The sequence below is a fragment of the Branchiostoma lanceolatum genome, chromosome 10 (genome assembly GCF_035083965.1).
Source record: "Branchiostoma lanceolatum isolate klBraLanc5 chromosome 10, klBraLanc5.hap2, whole genome shotgun sequence".
In the NCBI taxonomy this organism is placed as follows: domain Eukaryota; kingdom Metazoa; phylum Chordata; class Leptocardii; order Amphioxiformes; family Branchiostomatidae; genus Branchiostoma; species Branchiostoma lanceolatum.
Window position 1 is genome coordinate 2,910,553 of NC_089731.1, and position 15,135 is coordinate 2,925,687.

Consider the following 15,135-nt stretch of genomic DNA (forward strand, 5'->3'; position numbering starts at 1 on the left):
GTGGGCAAAAAGAGTTCACCGCGAAAACCGCGAACACAAAACCACCGCGAACATTTCCGGATTTACAGCACATTCCGTATGATCAATGAAGCCATGGCAGACTAACTATCTATAGTACTGCCTTCTCGCGTGGAGGTACATTTTTCAAAATACTTTTCAGCGATTCAAACGAGGAAAAAATGAGAGCCGTTTTCAGTCATCTGGTGATCTTGACGTTAGGCAAGGGAAGAAGGATTGGTCCAATTGCTTCCAATCTTTGACACCGTTTGATTCTATTAGGGAAGTTGGCCAGTACGGGTGTGAAGAATGGCTTTGTACCCCGGAACTCTAAATCTCCGTTTTGACATGTTCATCACGTTTGGCGCGGAGTAAAGTAGGACAATACATAGGGAAAAGGCAGATCGCTATTTTTTTCTTCGGTCTAAATGTAGGCTATGCCAAATAAGCAGTAAGATTTAGAAAGATTTAGAAAGATTTTGACAAGTGTCGCCAGCGAAGTTTAACAATTCCAGACTATTGCTGAAAACCCATATGATTTGATTTGATTAGAATTGCGACGGTACAATACATGCAGGTCACAGGCAGCTAATTTTGCTGGTGTGACCCATTCAACTGAAAACAGCAGAGAACAGGGGCCTCCTCTTTCACCTCTTTATTGTTTTGCTTTATTTTCCGGACATGACAACTTTATCAACACCATTGCTACAGAAACAGGAATATATATTTGATACAGTGCTAAAACAGTCTTCCAACACTAAGGCGTTCGCGGATCTAAGGCCAATATTACATTTGTATACACCAGGGCACTCCAGCCATCACTAAACAGAGACAGCGGGCGTTATAAACTTCCTGGCACGTTTGACCAATTCCTGACGTCACGTATCCGTAATGACACGTGCCAATAAAGTAACGTGTCCGTAACTCTCGCGAGTTTACGTTCGGCAGTGATTGGCCATTATTGATCCTGAAGAAGGCGACAGTGGCCGTTGAAAATTTGATCCGTGAATAGCTTAGTGCTGGAAGAACGTTTAGCATTGTATTATGATTACTACCAACACAGATAAGCTTCCATGATAATATGAATATGTATCTACTTTAGACCATTAACACAATTTTTGTCATTTCTAAACTTTCTTAACTGCTATTTGGAAATCGTGAACAATAAATTATATTTCGCTACAGAAACTTATCATAATATACAACAATCGATCTCAATTCGAAATGTACACCTTTTAAGAATTTAGACATACATAATTAGACGTTCGATACAACAACAGAAACAGTAAAAACATTGATATCAAATTCTTCACTTATTAGACACGGAATGATATCTGTGGTATAGAGTTGCAAAATGTGACAGTAGGTTGGAAGAACGTTGCGTTGGTCCTTTCAAGCTCTCATAAAATAGCTCTTAATTATTTGTTACAGTAAAATATAGTACGTTTACAGAGGCACATTTAGTTACAGTTTCGGTGCAGCATTTTTGACCTTTGGCCTTTATCAAAATTGTCTCATTTTAAATTTGTTCCTTGAAAATAGATTGCCAACATACTAAGCTAATATTTACTCCTTACAATCCTACAATAGCTAATGAAATCTTTCTCACATTACCTTATTTATGTCATTGGAGCAGCAATGCAGCTATGACAACATGATCGAATAAGAACAACATGGTTCAAAGGCAAGTTCTTAATATGATACTTCACCATCTGCAGTTTTCCTTTTCTCTTCAAATATTTCAAGTGCTTAAAATATTTTCTTATTTCTATGGATTTAAAAAAACTTTGATACGAGGAAGATCACAAATAACCATCCGTGACACAATCACAGCGTAAGCTGAGGATTGTTTAAAGCTATCTATTTACATCAGGGCACATCAACCATAACTCAACAGAGACGGAGGGCACTTATTACCAATTGGCAACTGCTGTCATCTGTCTGTATGGTCCCTAGTTGTTTGGTCACTTGAATTCTTAGGAAGACTGCACTAGAATAGTCAAAAATTTGATGTTTTAACTCTGCACTACATTAACTACCAACACGGGTGGACTTTCATGTTGAAGCTGTCATTGCGAGTTGCTAATCATCATGAGTGTGTATTGCACCATAACCTCCATTGGAAGCACCAAGTTTCTTCTGGAACAACATAAACAAAAAAACAAGCAAAGTGAGGCACACATTAATACCACATTTGAGCAGGCAAGCTGAATGTGGTAAGAACAGTTATTTGATGTGCCCTCTCGAGTGAGGCACAAGGGAAACAATGACTAGGCAGGCCACTAGGGACCTGGAGATGTTGGAAAAGTGAGGTGCTAGTATCACCAGAAAGCTGATTGTCATAGGAACAGTCTGTATGAAATCACAGACTAGGAAAGACTTTGACATTTGAGATGCTTGTAGGGTGAGGTGCAAGGGAAACAAAGACACAGAAAGCATGCCATTAGCCGACAGTGTATTAGGGACCTGCATGAAGAAGGACAGTGAAGGAAGATATGAAGTCTGTGAGGAAGACATGGAACAAGATCAGCTCGCTTGCCCAGGACCAAAATGGATGCAAGAGGTTTGTTTAAGCGCCCCATGCTATGCCCCAGCCAGAGCAAAGAACTTACATAATTGATACAGTAGTGAGGCAAGCACCCATTGCAGCAAGCAGGCATTCAACGATTCTCGTTGCAGCTTTCCATTCACCCATGCTGATCAGCAGTAACTGCATTACATCCCAAATCAAGTTGAGGCACCACAGGAACAAGATTAAGCACCCTGTCATGCAGCATTTCATTTGTAGGTTTTCGTGCTCCATTGACATGATTGACTTTTGACCTGCTGTGTCAAACATTCTGTGCATTCTGATTGGTCGAGGTCAGGGATCAAAGGCAATCTCAGGAAGGTCAATGCTACATCACATTTTCACAAGGCAAACCTATTTTTGAAGGTTCTCATGCTACTTTGACATAATTGAATTTTGACCTGTCATGGTAAGCATTTTGATTGCTCAAGGTCAAAGATCAAAGGCAATCTTAGGAAGGCCAATGCTATTTCTAACAAGGCAACATCATTTCAGCAGGTCATCATGCTACTTTGACAATTGACTTTTGACCTGTAATAACAAGCATTCTGTGCATTCTGATTGGTTGGTCAGAGGTCAAGTTTCATGTTAGGGGTCATTTCAAAGGTCATCTCAAGAGAGGAGTGGAATCCACCGTTTCAGAGCTGGAGCTGCTGTGCGACGGTTGGCGGGTGTGGTGCCCCTGTTGCCGTGCGAGGGACAGACTCTCTTGTTTGCGCAGGTGTTCCGTGCTGTGCCACATCCCGTAACCAAAGTAAATCACGAACCCTGAGGTCAGAAACGGTCGGGAAACTTCAACAAACTTCAACAAACATCTGTTACAACAATCTTGTGTTTTAACAAACTTGTGTTACAACAAAATTCTGTTGCAACAAATATCAGTTACAACAATATTCTGTTGCAACATCGTTTGGTTACAACAAACATGTGTTACAACAAAGGGGTTACAACAGACTTGTGTTACGACAAACTTTTGCTACAACAAATGTCTGTTACAACAAATGTCTGTTAAAACAAATGTCTGTTACAAAAAATAAATGTTACAACAAACTTCTGTTACTGTACAAAAACTTTAGTTACAACAACTTTCTGTTTCATTTACAACATACATTTGTCACAACAAACTGCAACTATCATCTAATACAACAAACAAGTTTAACAACAGAATGAGTCATTGATCAGCTGGTTCAGCAGTACTTACCCACGGCCATCCAGACAGCGAAGCGGATCCACGTTGGAGCCGACAGTTTCATCATCAGGTAGATGTTCACAAACATGCTGAAGATGGGCAGTAGGGGGAGGGCTGGGACCTGGGAGGGGAGATGATATATATAGTGTGTTTTTATTTGAAAAAGATTCCAACAAAGAAAGACCCTGAAGAATTTCTTAGCTTCCACGTGGGAGGTGACAATTTTATTATCAGAGAGATGCTGAGAATATCCATCAGAAGAAGGGCTGGAAACTGGGAGGGGGAGAGAGGTAGGTACAATCTTTTGAAAAAGTTTACAATAAAGAAAGACCCTAGACAGTTTCTTACATTCTATTTGGGAGATGACAGGTTTTATTTGGATTTTATTGGAATTGCAACAGTGCAATACACGTGGGACACAGGCAGCTATTGCTGATGTCGTGACCCACACAAAAATGTACCCGTTTTTTACACTTGGGTGGAGTGGGGAAAGTCGTGTTAAGTGCCTTTTTCCCAAGCGCACAAGATCGGTGGCATCAGGGGATTCGAACCCGGGACCCCTGGATTCTGAGTCAAAAATCCTGTCGTTACGCCACACGACCCCACAAGTTTGACAGTCTTATCATCTGGTATAGATGTTCACAAACACGCTGAAAATATTCATCAGGGGAAATGCTGGTAAGTGGGAAGGGGAAAGAGGTAGTGATATTCTTTTGAAAAACTCTACAACAAAAAAAGTCTGTAACACAAAGAAGGTTGTATTTCTATAGATTTGAAATAATAATCATTTTTGGAAGAAACAGTAACTCGTTAGTATAATGTTATACATCCAATTTCCAAACCATGATCTTTACCTTAAACTTGAGTCCCAAGGTGCTCTCTGGCTGGACCCAGATGATGGTGATGATTCCAAGGATGAACGAGGCACAGACACAAACAAGCAGCACGGACCACCACGAAACCTCCGTAAACAGGGGCACCTCAGCATAGACCAGCAGGGCTGTCAGGCACACGATTATCACACCTGTAACACATGATAACCACACCTTTATCACACGATTATCACACCTGTAACACATGATAACCACATCTTTATCACACAATCATAACACATGTAACACACCACCTAAACAGACCACCACTAAACCTCCGTAAACAGGAGCTTCTCAGCATAGACCACGATAACCACACGTCATGTAAAACATGTGCAGAGTCGTCATGCACAGGATCATCACACCCGAGAAAAACATAGATTTGAGTCCAATTGGATTTTCGGGGATAACCGGTAAACTACCATTAGGATTAACACACATGCTTTGTACAGTGAGTACAAACTGCATAGGACAGGACTGTAGAGTTTGATCCACTCACACTAGGAAGGGCATCTACTCTTTAATAATCTATTAATGCAGTGGATTCTCAAACTCAAGCCGTACTCAAAATATAGTTCTCCCAAATCACGGGACTTTTGGCTTTACATGTACGTCCCATAAAATACATGATAAAGGTTGCTGATGGGCAGAAATACAAAGCAGTTACGCATTTGCACATGATGACATACACCAACCTCCTTGCTTGCACACACCTATCGGACAAAAGATTAAAGCATTCATCCTCTTGATAACTCCCCCTGGCTATTTCAAAAGGAACTGCAGGTGAAATATTCATTTGGAGCTTGTAGCCAACAGTTTTATGCAAAGACACCTGCACAAAGAACTGAGTTTTAATACGATGTTATGTATTACCATAGGGAAGAAAGCTTGCTCTTTATAGCAATGCCTGTTCCTCATTTCTTTTTGCTGCCAAGACTTCTTGGCTCTCTCTGGTGCTAAGTAGGTCAATGAAAGACCCTTGGCTCTGAGCGCCTTGAAGACCTGGTTCAGAAGTAGGTTGGGAAGACACCTCGCATGCCAGCGAGACAAAACAACCCTGACCTGGGGATCCTGCCGTGATGACTACCAGGACCAAGACATCTTCAAATGCAGGAGTTTGAGATTTGAGATCATCTTGGCAAGACAATTTCACATCCTCTGCTGTCTCCAGCTTGAAATTTTTTGTGCCCCACTCATTGTCTGGGAACCCAATGTGAATTTCTGTCTTTAAATCTGTAATTTTAAGCTTATAAAAATACATTTCAATCTGCTTCATGATCATGTAACGAAGTTCAGATCTGTTAAAGTTTGACGGGCAAAATTTTTGTCAGTCCCATCAAGCAAGTTTCCGTCCCCGGACGGAGGGATACGTTCTGGAGACAGCCCTGCTCACGTCTTAGTCTCTACCAGACTAAATCCCACCCCCCCACCCCCCCCCCACCCCCCCCGGCTATAGCTAGGGAAAATATTTGCCAGGGGACTTTGGCCATTGAGGCTTTCATTCACAGGCCCAGTTCCTAGGATTACAGATTGAGGTGTTAAATGCCAGCAGTCGCCCTTATGTTCATTACTATCACCTGGAAGAGCATTGCTTTGGCAGGTAATGTTGGGGCGTTGAGACATAGGGGCTTCAAGACATAGAGGCGGCGGGACATAGGGGCATCGGAATATAGGGGCATCGAGACATAGGGGCATCGAGGCATAGGGGCGTCGAGACATAGGGGCATAGGGACATAAGGGCGTCGGGACATAGGGGTGTCCAGACATAGGGGCGTTGAGACATAGGGGCGTCGAGACATAGGGGCGTCGAGACATAGGGGCGTCGAGACATAGGGGCGTCGAGACATAGGGGCGTCGAGACATAGGGGCGTTGGAACATTGTGGTGTCCCCCTTTTCCCTCTGTCTGGCTGTCAAAAGTTGGCAGAGAAAAGAAACCCTGACCTGATGGAGCCAACATGCTCAAGAAACTGGACTCGCCGTGAAAAGGCCAATTTCGTTTGTCTCTAATAGAGTTGGCAGGGTGGGAATAGGGATGCTTTCCTTGTGACGAATGCCTTTCTTAGAGTGAGGGGTTGCCAAATGATGGAGACCCTGACACAAGGAGGACTAACTTGACAGCGGGATCAGGACGATTCGGCCCTTGTAACCATTTTGGCCCAGTTAACTCAGCCCAACACCCTGGTCAACAGTGGGCCGAGTTGACTAGGGTGTTGGGCCGAGTTGGTCCGATTAGCCATGGGCCATGTTGGTAAAGGGCTGAAGTGTTCGACATCCCTGGACAGCAATGAAAGAGCAAATTTGTTGAACTTTGTTTCAGATGCAACTGATAAGGTTTGAATAAAGTTTTGTTCATGTTGTTTTCAACTGTCTGGCTGTCTGAATCTTTAGAATCTTCACCTGGTAGGTCTATAATGTTTTTGTCATGCAGGTAAAACTGGGCTGACCATCAGGCAAATGAATGTCAGTTGTAAGTCTACTAAACTTAGTTCCAGTTGGCACAGTCTGACCAAAGGTTTTTCCGTGTCACTTTCCTCTGTCTGGGTGTCACTCAGTTGGCTTGTTTGAAATTTTCCCCTGCAGGAAATATGTCATGGATGGGTGATTCCTGTCTGTCGGCACACAATAAATTATTGGCAGTGAGTTTTGTTGGACAGTTTTGTTGGAAGGTTTTGGCGGCAAGTTTTGTTGGCAAGTTTGACTAAAGAATAATGTCACCATTCCTGGTCTCTGTCTGTCACTGGTTTGTACATGTCTTGGCAGAGTCTTGCTTAAATGATGAAAACTCTAAGGGACAGGACCGGTTCTCAATCTCTGAGTTGAGAAATGTACACAAAAAAATGAATTGCTGCATGGGCAGGTGAGAAAGGCTGGCTTTGAATAAAGAGAGAAGAATGCCAACAGTTGCCAAGCAACCACTAGACTACTAAGTGCTTAAGATCTAAGCACAAAAACACATTCAAGTTAACTGGAAAAGAGTCATTTTGTAACACCATGCATATGGCAAAACTCAAGAGCTCATATCATTACAAGTATAATCATTAAGAACATTCCCCTGAGTATCTAAGAACATCTTGTATTGTCTTAATGTAGATTTATGCCTGAAGGTCACACCTCTTGAATGTCACCACTCCTGCTTGTGAAGCTTGCCAGGAGATCAGCAAACTTGGGGTGGGGAGGGGGGTGTAGGAGGTGAAGGACATTTTCTCCAGTTGTCAAACTTAACTAATTTAGTCCTTCACCCTAACCTAGCCTTCCGTGCTGACATCAGAAAAGAATACAAAGAAGCTAAAAAAAGCCATAGAAAACGGACAGCCACCCAGAAGGACTTCACCGGAGGACCTGCATGCTCTTTTCTGTAGGGTGTACAGGCAGCCTGTTTTGATTTCTCGTAATTTGTAGTGAAAGCCATCTAATTCACGAAATCTGTAGTGAGGCAATCGGATTTTAACGTAATACGTAGGGTGTTCTTTAGTCGGAATTCAGCATAGAGCATTGTCCGGACCCCCCATGCAGACCCTCAGATAGGACTGGCTAATCCTGACTGGCAATAGATATGAACAGCAGGTAAAAAGCCTGTCAGTGAGTGTTTTACAATACTTGTCCAGGCCTAGGGGTTTTTCTAGAAAAATTGAACAAGAGGGAGCACACACAGGCCATGGATCCAATTCTGTGTATTTATGGAAGAATCCATTGCTGAGTGAAGACTGTATGCTGGATATTAAGCTAAGATCTGAATTTGACAAGGGGGCACTGGGCTGAAACAAGAGGGCGCAGTGCCCCTCTTTCCTGATTTAGACGAACCCCTGCTTGTCCTTCCCGGCTGTAACATAAGCCTTCTCTGATCATGAGTTGCTGTTGTCCCATATAGACCTGCTGTGCTGTGAGTTTCTGATTCGGCGAAGACAAAAACAAAGCCGTCCTCGGACTGGCCAAGTTCAAAGTCAGGTTGACCGGAACCACCTGCGGCCTGCAAACTCTCTCCAATTACAACGACAACATTGACACAACACACACAGCTTCATTTTAATCATCAGAGGTCTTAATGTGCCCCTTCCAGTCGCACAGACAGAAATAGCAGCACACACACTGTATAGCACACACACACACACGCACACACACACACACACACACACACACACACACACACACACACAAAAGGCAAATACAAGGACAAGCCCAAAACAATAATATTATACTTCCCTCCCTTTAGCTCATGAAAATACCAGTGACAACACAATCTCAGCATATAGAGATCCAGGAAAATAGGATCTGAGAACAACAACATCAACAGCATCAGACACATCCTGGCAACTTTGTAGAAATCTCCAGGAGCTGATCATGAATCAAGAAGTTTGTTTTCTTAATTTAAGGGGATGAAGATGTTTGTTTTGCTGATTCCCCAGGAGTCTGGCATGTCCCAGGAGATGAAGGAGCTCCTGGTTCTGATTAAGGCTCAATTTCTGCTGTCATAACAAGCTGTAACTCAGTGGTGGTTGAAGGTAGGGGCAGTTGATTGTAATGATAAGAGTAGATATAGAGTCAGGATAGTTGATCTAGTAGTACATCAATTCAGCTGAAAATTGTAACACAGCCTAGTATATCTATTGATATATTGCCCTCATGGTGGCAGCAGAACAGCTACTGAAACATTGGCACAGAAGAATACAGGCTTGTGTAAAAAATGCTGAATAGAGTCAGGACAGTAAGAATATCTCATTGATATCAGTGGTTCAAATTGACTCAATTTCTGCTGTCGTACGAGCTGCAACTCAGTAAGGTAAGGGGGAGGAAGGTACGTAATGATAATGCCTGTAATGATAGAGTAGAGTCAGGACATTTGTTAATAGTTTTATCTAGTAAGTAAATCCAGCTTACTTCGTGGTAACACAACCCTGTATTTTCATGCCCGTAGGCAGGATTTTGAATGGGGGGATTCTTTTTAATGTTTAGGGACCAGCGAGCGCCGCAGGCGCGAGCTTCCTAGGGGGGTCCGGGGGTATGCCCCCCCGGGAAATTTTAAAATCTGAACCTTCTGATATGGCATTTCCTGTGTTTTTGAGAGGATTTCAAAGGAAGAAATCAGAGACAAAGTTAGCAGTTTTTCTGGGATTTCAGCTCCGTTGGTGATACAAATAGATCCACCTTGAAAAAAAACCCTTGGACATTAAAAAGTGGACCCTTGAGCGTTTCAAATTCTAAGAATTGAACCTTCTGAAAGGGCATTTCCTGTGTTTTTGAGAGAATTTCAGAGGAAAAATCAGAGACAAAGTTTTTTCTAGGATCCTAGCCTCTGTGGCATTGCTGGTGATACAAATAAGTCCACTTTGAAAAAAATCTTGAACATTAAAAAGTGGTCTCACATACATGTATCACCCATATAAAGGCAGCAGAGCAGCCAAAACGATGGCAGAGAAGAATATAGGGTTGTGTGACACCAATGTGTAGAATGGAGTCAGGACAGTAGGAGTACATGTATCTCATCGAAGATGAAATTGTTCACATCGACTATCTCTCTAATTAAAGTACTAATCAAGACTGCTGAGGTGTGGATAGGAAGGACACCTACAGGGGGTATGAACACAACCCACCACCCTACTACAGCCTCAAAAAGGCTATGGAACTACCTTAAGTTTACCTTAATACTAAGATAGTAACAAGCAAACCCAGCTGTGCAGGTTACAGAAATTGTCCTCTTTACTTTAGAAAACCCAAATTGTGACATTCTTATCTCCCAACAGTAGAAGATTGTTCTACAACTGGAAAATTATAATGGACAAACAATGACGACACATTGCAACCTGTATAAACATTGCAAAATTCTGATATGGAAAATATCAAAACCTGATGAAACCAAGCCATAACTTCATGCAACAGTTGTTCCTCATATTTTGATTTATCGGACATGCGACATCAGGATCTCACTAAAGCACATTTTTATCTCTCAACAGTCGAAGATGCTTCTGTCAATTGAAAGTTGAACAACACATTCCAACATCTAGACCAGAAAATATTGTTGTATTTTGATATGGATGATATCAAAACCTGATGAAACCAAGCCACAACTTCAGACAACAGTCCTTCCTCATATTTTGATTCATCTGACATGCGACATCAGGACGTCAGGAAAACACTTGGAGCTGGCAAAAACCCTGGAAGGATGTCAGACAGATCAGATGGAGAGGCTCATGATGGAATGCAGGCTTCCTGACTTTTCTGTCTACTAATACTATAGGTTCACATTTCCAGTCCGGCCGGCCAGCTGGCAGTCTTGGAAAACAAAAGTTATTATATAAAAGACAACAGAGAGCACAATAAAACTGTCTAAGAGCATACTAGTATAGCTTGTGCATATTTCCTGTACACTTTAATTTTTCGTTTCTCCAAACAAACCTGCCAGGCCCGGTTTGGAAATGTGACCAAAGCACAAAGTACAAAACACATAGGGTCCCGAACATTGCCTCAGGTTACATAGTGGAGACTTTGCCAGGGCTCTGGCCAGCACCTTTCATTCTGTTATTTGGCAGTCAAATTTTGCTGCATAGGACGGAAAAAACTTTAAGACCATTCTGTCAACATTGACAGTCAGAAACTCGAAGTGGGTAAAGATGCAGGGATATCAAAATTTCTGGCTCAGGTACACGTTCAGGTTACATGTTAAGCCAGGAGACTTGGCCAGGGCTCTAGCCAGCACCTTTCATTCCGTCATATTGGACTGCCAAATTTTGCTGCATAGGACGGAAAAAAACTTTAAGACCATTCTGTCAACAGCCCTCCTTGCCTCAGACCTTGATGCCATTCAGGGATTAGAACCAACTTCACTTATTACTGTCATGTGGTTTTGCTGGGACACGCTTATAATGGAAGGATTGGCAGCGGATGATTCCAAGTCATTGTACAGATAGTAAGTCAGGCTCACATAAAGTTTGTAAACTACAGGCATTTAACTCAAGGTCAGGCAGATGAAAAAATCATGCTGACCCTCTTTCTCCGGTCCCTTAAGTCTTAATGACCCCCAGAGGACCCTAGGTTTTCTCATTGATAAGAAAAAGCTTCATTGACGAAACAAAATGATAATTATACCATCATGATTAACGTTACACTCCTATCTTAAAAGAATCCTCTGCTAACCTTCAGGAAAACCTGACAACCTTCTAACTTACAGCAGAACTGGAATCCTCCATCAAAGATCAGACCATCAGGTGACCATTCAAGATGGCGACCTTGGAACATAATGGAGTACATCCTCTGTTTTGTCAGGTCGACTGATGGAAGGACAACACGAATGACCTGACACTTCTTCAACTCATCAACACCCCAGGTTATCTCTGACAGGTGGTGTTCAAGGCTTAGGGTGCAGAAAAGACTGTAAATGATCCAACAACTTCCACAAGTGGTAATTGGCTTCTGTTATCTGTGCCCTGCTGCATGTTTGAACTCGACCTTGCGGTGTTATTGATTGATAAAGGTAACCTTGAAATATAATAAAATGGAGAAAATCCTCCATTTTGTCAGGTTGAGTGGCAGAAGAACACCATAAATGCCCCGACACTTCCACAAACAGTCTGACAGGCTGTAATCTGTACTACCAGATGTGACCTTCATCTGACCTTAGCTGAACTTCTGGACTTGACCTTCAAGCTGGCTCAGCGGGAACAGGCATTTTTATGACCTTCTGTATGAAGGTGACATTGACTGAGATCATAAATCTTAGGACCTTTCAAGTTGATGAGATAAACACAAGATTGAAGCAACTTAGAGGGTAAAATGGGACGTTTCCACATTTTGGCGCTAAATGAGGTCATGAAAATGAGAACTTCAAGTTAGTTTGGAAAAGAAGAGAACAATTGATAATATATTGTGAACAGCTCTTAACACGTTGATTGTGAAGGCATTTAAGGCATTAGTAACATGTTGACAGAACATATAAATGAGATGAATATTTGGATTGGATTATGGCATGTCCAGAATAAGAGATATCAAAACCAGAAGTTATGCTGCAGTACCATAGAAAGCTACTTGGGGGCCAATAATCTAACACAATAAGTTATATCTTAATTTCTGCCAATACTAAATGTTTCCAACTTTAAGTTACCAATTTCTTTGAACATGTTAATTTAATGTTATCAACCAAGAATACAATCATGAACATTTGTACTCATGTGCAGTGTCATCTGTTCCATGTAAAATGAAAAATCATGACCATGGCATGTCCAGAATAAGAGGTATCAAATTCAAAACTAGAAGTTCTACAGTGACTGCAGTACCATGGAATGCCACTAGGAGGCCCATAATCTAATCATATTTTCTTTTATTAATATATACATTGTATCTTCATTTTTTCCCAACACCAAACATTTCCAACTTACCAAATATCATACAGATCCATCCATGAATTCTGGAATCACAGACAGACAGACAGAAACACATACACACACACACACACACACACATAAACAAACAGACACACACACACACACACAAACATAACCTTCTTGGCGAATAAAACAAAGTCTACACAGACAAGAGCCTTCAAATTTCCACTTCTAACTCAAATTTGTACAGGGTCAGGCCTGAGCTAGCCTAAAGGAACAGGCTAATTCAGGCTCAACCACAAACAAATCAGGGCACAGCTTGAAGAACTCTTCAAGACATCTTGACTTACTTAAGAAGGCAAACTTTAAGTTAGTGAAGTCACAACCTTTGACCCCTAGAGAGCTATTAGCCAGGCCACCCCCCTCCCTGGAAAACAAGGTCGAGTCAAGGTCAGCATGTAACATGGAGGTCTGGGCACGACATGTGGAGGTGGTTATAGGTTAGTGCTGTTTGGGGACTTTAAGGGAAGGCTAAGTGGCCTGTTTGCCTGTTACGCATACCATGTAAACTGCCTTCACCAGCAACACACAAGTCCGACAGTACATGAGTCTTGTACAGTAAGTATATTAATATAAAGCTGCCTAAGACCAGATTGTAAGGTTTGATCTACTCATAAAGGTATGAACAGGTGGTTAGGTTTGGGCTATCTGGGGAATCCGTTGCTAAGTTCTTAAGGGATGGTTTAAATAAGTGGCCTGTTTGCTGGTTCTGCACACCCTGTAAACCCTTAAGGCATAAAACACCAGTTTTGTACTGTAACAGTACAGTATCAATAAGCTGTGGATGAACAAACTGTAACTTTTTAATCCACTCACACTGAGATGGACCCTACTTTTTTCAATAAGTGTGATGGGTTCTTTAACATGCTCAAGGTATGGCTCTTACCTCAAACATGGAACCGCCTGAACTTTACATCCTACCTGAGACGACATGCCTTACCGAAGTTGGGTACTCATTTTCACCTGAATCAACCCTTATATAACCACAACACCGCCTTGCCTGACCTGAAATACAAACTTGGATATCAAACAAATCTTTAATAATATAATATATCATCTGCACATTCTCTTTTAAGATTGCTTCCTCTATAAGGAGGGAAATGACCTCCTTAAAACTTCCTGACACTTTCTGACCTAAGTGGACCTGGAGTGACTCATAGTGATAACCAAACCAAACAGAGCAGCAGGTCAGATAGCCCTTATCACTAAACATGTCTGGAGGTTAGCACAGGAAACCATGTCACACTGACATTATACAAAGTGTAGCAACGTATCAAGAATAACAGTTGACAAAAGCTTTTAAAAGATGTTTAGTATAGTAAGATAATAGTATAGATATTCATTTATTCATTCATTCATTTATTGTAACAGTTGATGTGATGTCTTAGTGTATGGGAGGGTAACGTGTAAAGGTGCTTAATATATATTTATATGCACCTGTTTTGCACTCCCTTTCACATTGAACCGAAAGAAAGAGAATCTGAAAGGTTTCATGCCTTAAAATACTCAAACTTGCATGTCATTATAAATTCAGATTGAAGAGAAAATAACTAGCTCCAATGTTTAACTTGCTGCAGGTGTCAGGTGAGAAGGAGCATTATTCTAACTTGCCTTTCCGTTGCTACATAATTCACATTCAAGACCAAGCCTTGAAGTTGATCAATCTACAGATTCTACACAATCCCAGAGTGACATCTGTACAGTTGTATACAAAAATGGTTCTTGTTTTTTTTTTAAGAAAGAAAACTATACTGTATGCAAGAATACGAAAAAGCCAGTGAGCTAAGAATTTTTCCATGAACAGTTGTCTTTTTTCTAACTTACACTTATGTGTCTAGAAACCTCGTCATGATGAATTTTCTTGTTGTAAGTTATTAATGTTTGTGTGGTACAGAATTTATATCTAGTATACAAAAATGCAGCTGCAACCTTTATGTCAGGAAGCAGCCCGCTGTCTTAAAGTTTTTATCATCTCTCAGAAATATGAACTGAACATTTCCTGTATGATTCCTGGTCAGCTCTTTTCTACTTAACTCCCTCCTCCCCCCATCCTGTTTATGTTTATCAAAATAACATGTCTAATCTAAAACCTGTTACACATTAACACATAACAAACACTGCTAATCACTTACTAC

General features: G+C 41.5%; 1 protein-coding gene across 2 annotated transcripts in view; it reads right to left on the bottom strand.

The window, feature by feature from the left end:
* Window positions 1-637: 637 nt before the first annotated feature.
* LOC136443164 (high affinity cationic amino acid transporter 1-like) overlaps window positions 638-15,135 on the bottom strand; it is a 38,128-nt gene continuing 23,630 nt past the window's right edge. For both annotated transcript variants that reach the window (XM_066440284.1, XM_066440285.1), the window contains exons 11-14: window positions 4,610-4,779; window positions 3,768-3,876; window positions 3,201-3,334; window positions 638-2,136 (exon numbers count right to left, since the gene is read on the bottom strand). In XM_066440284.1, coding sequence (XP_066296381.1) covers window positions 2,080-2,136; window positions 3,201-3,334; window positions 3,768-3,876; window positions 4,610-4,779 — 470 coding nt within the window. In that variant the 3' untranslated portion in view covers window positions 638-2,079. The remainder of the gene's footprint in view (window positions 2,137-3,200; window positions 3,335-3,767; window positions 3,877-4,609; window positions 4,780-15,135) is intronic.